Raw genomic sequence first — 2564 nt, 5'->3', positions numbered from 1 at the left:
CTCCTATCTTGAGTGTGTAGCACAGCTTTACATAATTTTTACATTTGTATGTACTGAATGCTATCTGCTCACGACCATGGCTTATGACCGGTGTCTGGCCATCCTCAGACCACTGCTCTATGGAAACATCATGAGCCAGAACTATTGTTCTTCATTGGTGATCACTGCCTGGGTAGGTGGGGCCATCTACTCAGCCTTCCGCACTTCCAACACCTTCTCCCTCCCCTACTGTGGGCCCAATGTCATTGAGCACTTCTTCTGTGACATCCCTCCAGTCATGAGACTCTCCTGCACTGATTACCATGTCAATGAGGAGGTGGGCTTTGTGGTGAGCATCTGCACTGTCATGAGCTCCTTAGTCCTCACGGTGGTCTCCTATATTGGCATTGTGGCCACAGTTCTTCGTATCCCCTCAGTGGATGGCAGGTGGAAAGCCTTTTCTACCTGCTCCTCTCACCTGACCACGGTCATCTTGTTTTATGGAACTGGAAGCTTTGTGTACCTGAGGCCTGCCTCTCAGTACTCGCCGACCCTGGGTCGCCTGGCATCTATTTTCTACTCTGTAGTCACACCGTCTTTGAACCCAGTTGTCTATTGCCTGAGGAACAAAGATATGAAGTTTGCTCTACAGAAACTTTATTGTGGGAAGAAGTACTGAGTCCTAGAAGACTACAGTGTGTGGCTCTTAGGGTCTGATAACTATTGATGGAGTCAGGCAATTTATCCCCTCAAATTTTCTTTCCCTTCCTATGTCACTTAACATTGTTGATAAAAACAGAGGACCTGTAGGAGCCTCCCGAGTTCCTGCACTAGATACATGTAGGCAAAACACTCATACATATAAAAAATAAAAACCAAAAGCAAACAAATTCTCCACCTAATATCATTGTGGAATTCTTTTTTCCGAGCAGTACTCATTACAGGAGACAGGACTCTCAGGATTTTCCTATCACCCTTGTGTAAAGGCCACTAATATGAATTTCCATTATTTTGTAAAACCTCATTTTCCTGGACTGGTACAGGTGTATCCCCTGGAAGTGCCAAGAGTCCTGAAGCCAGCACAGCGGCCGGACACAGCTCCGTCAAAGCTGAATGCATTGCTACACTCGCTGTCCTTCTATATCCAACTTTTGGGTTTTGGTCTCTGTGTGTTGCATTCTTGGGGACTTTCTGCATTATGATTCGATTTATGTCTTTTCCTGCGAAAGATTGTGTCTGAGTCTTTTTAGGAAAATCCTAAAATTAACTCTATCTGGCCACTATTTGGAAGTCCTCCTTATGCTCTGGAGATCATTCAGCACAGATAAGCACATCCCTAGATGAACCATTACTCCAGGAATCTCCTTAGGGTAGCAGTCCCTGAGCAAACTCAAAAGTGTAATTGGTACAGGGTAAACAGACACAATTGACAAACTCTGACTGGCCAGGAGAATCGGTTACAGATTCAAGGTCTCTTCTTATTATAGGCTTAGAGTTCTCTGAAAATGTAGTTTAAAGAAAGGGGGTCATACAGGATATACTTCTGGAGATATAAAACTCAGTAAATAAGTTAGATTGACTAAAATAACCTTTTCCTACTTTATAGCATAGATGATGAAATATACAGTAAGTGGAGTTAGGTGTTAGTGTTTGCTATTTGTAAGAAGACCAGTTCAGGTATTTTTTGTTTGTCTGGAGTTCTTTAAAACTACAAACATTGCCAGCCTAAAAGCAGGCTGTCACATAATGTATGCATTTGCTTTGGCGGAGACAGTCTTTAGGTTCTTTAAATTGGAGTTATAGGGCTGATAATAAAAACAAAATCTGTTCTGTTTGTGTTTTAACTTAACTTGTAACCCTGGACATGTAATGGAGACAATCAATGACATAGTCTGTAGCACCTGGATCACCACTAGTCTTTGATCTGTGACACCTGTAAAAATAAAGCACCTGGTTGCTAGTCAGTCAGAGCTGGAGATTCCCCTGAACCCCATGGCCTGACTCACTCCCCTCTCCCCTCACCGACTCCTTATCACCTCTGCAGGCTGGCTGCCCTGTAAGCTAGGACCCCCGGTGGGGAAGGCCCCTGGCACTGGATATCCCATAAGCAACACATTTTATCATTCAAACTGTTCCTTGGATGTCAGATTGTTCTGCTAGTGCAGACACTTGAACCAACCTCTGATTTTGTTCCAAGCTGATGAACTTTAAACATTCACTTCCTTAACTTTTATCTAAATAGCAATCTTCATTCCCATGCTCTAAACATCTCTTTAATTGCCATCTCTTCTTAGTCTAGGATTCCTTCCTCCAGCCCTGTATGGAGGGTCCCAGATGTTAGGCTAATAGTTTAGGCTGAAGGACACTGCATGGACAGAGTGCAAGTGGAATCTTATAAATTATCCTCAAACAAACCATGTGGCTCCGAAGGCATGGCTTATTTCTTCTTACTTTCAGGAAGTCAGTGAAGACTCCAAGAGGCTAATTTTAGCCTTGCTTGGGACACAGGGGCCAGGTGTGGGTCACATTGACAAGTCAAAAAGTATTGATCTACTTAAACCAGTGTGATACACTCATCTGAATGT

General features: G+C 43.4%; 1 protein-coding gene across 1 annotated transcript in view; it reads left to right on the top strand.

The window, feature by feature from the left end:
• The window catches only part of LOC114623656 (olfactory receptor 5A1-like), a gene marked incomplete at its 5' end in the record, with an annotated part of 3123 nt that extends 2465 nt beyond the window's left edge, over nucleotides 1–658 (top strand). Inside the window, one exon of the mRNA XM_028770329.1 lies at nucleotides 1–658. This exon is cut by the window's left edge and continues 3 nt beyond it. Within this exon, the coding sequence (XP_028626162.1) occupies nucleotides 1–658 (658 nt within the window).
• Nucleotides 659–2564: the final 1906 nt, after the last annotated feature.

Source organism: Grammomys surdaster, unplaced genomic scaffold, assembly GCF_004785775.1.
Source record: "Grammomys surdaster isolate TR1022 unplaced genomic scaffold, NIH_TR_1.0 200, whole genome shotgun sequence".
NCBI lineage: Eukaryota > Metazoa > Chordata > Mammalia > Rodentia > Muridae > Grammomys > Grammomys surdaster.
The sequence above is the reverse complement of the archived record's forward strand: the minus strand, read 5'-3'. Positions and strand labels throughout refer to the sequence as shown.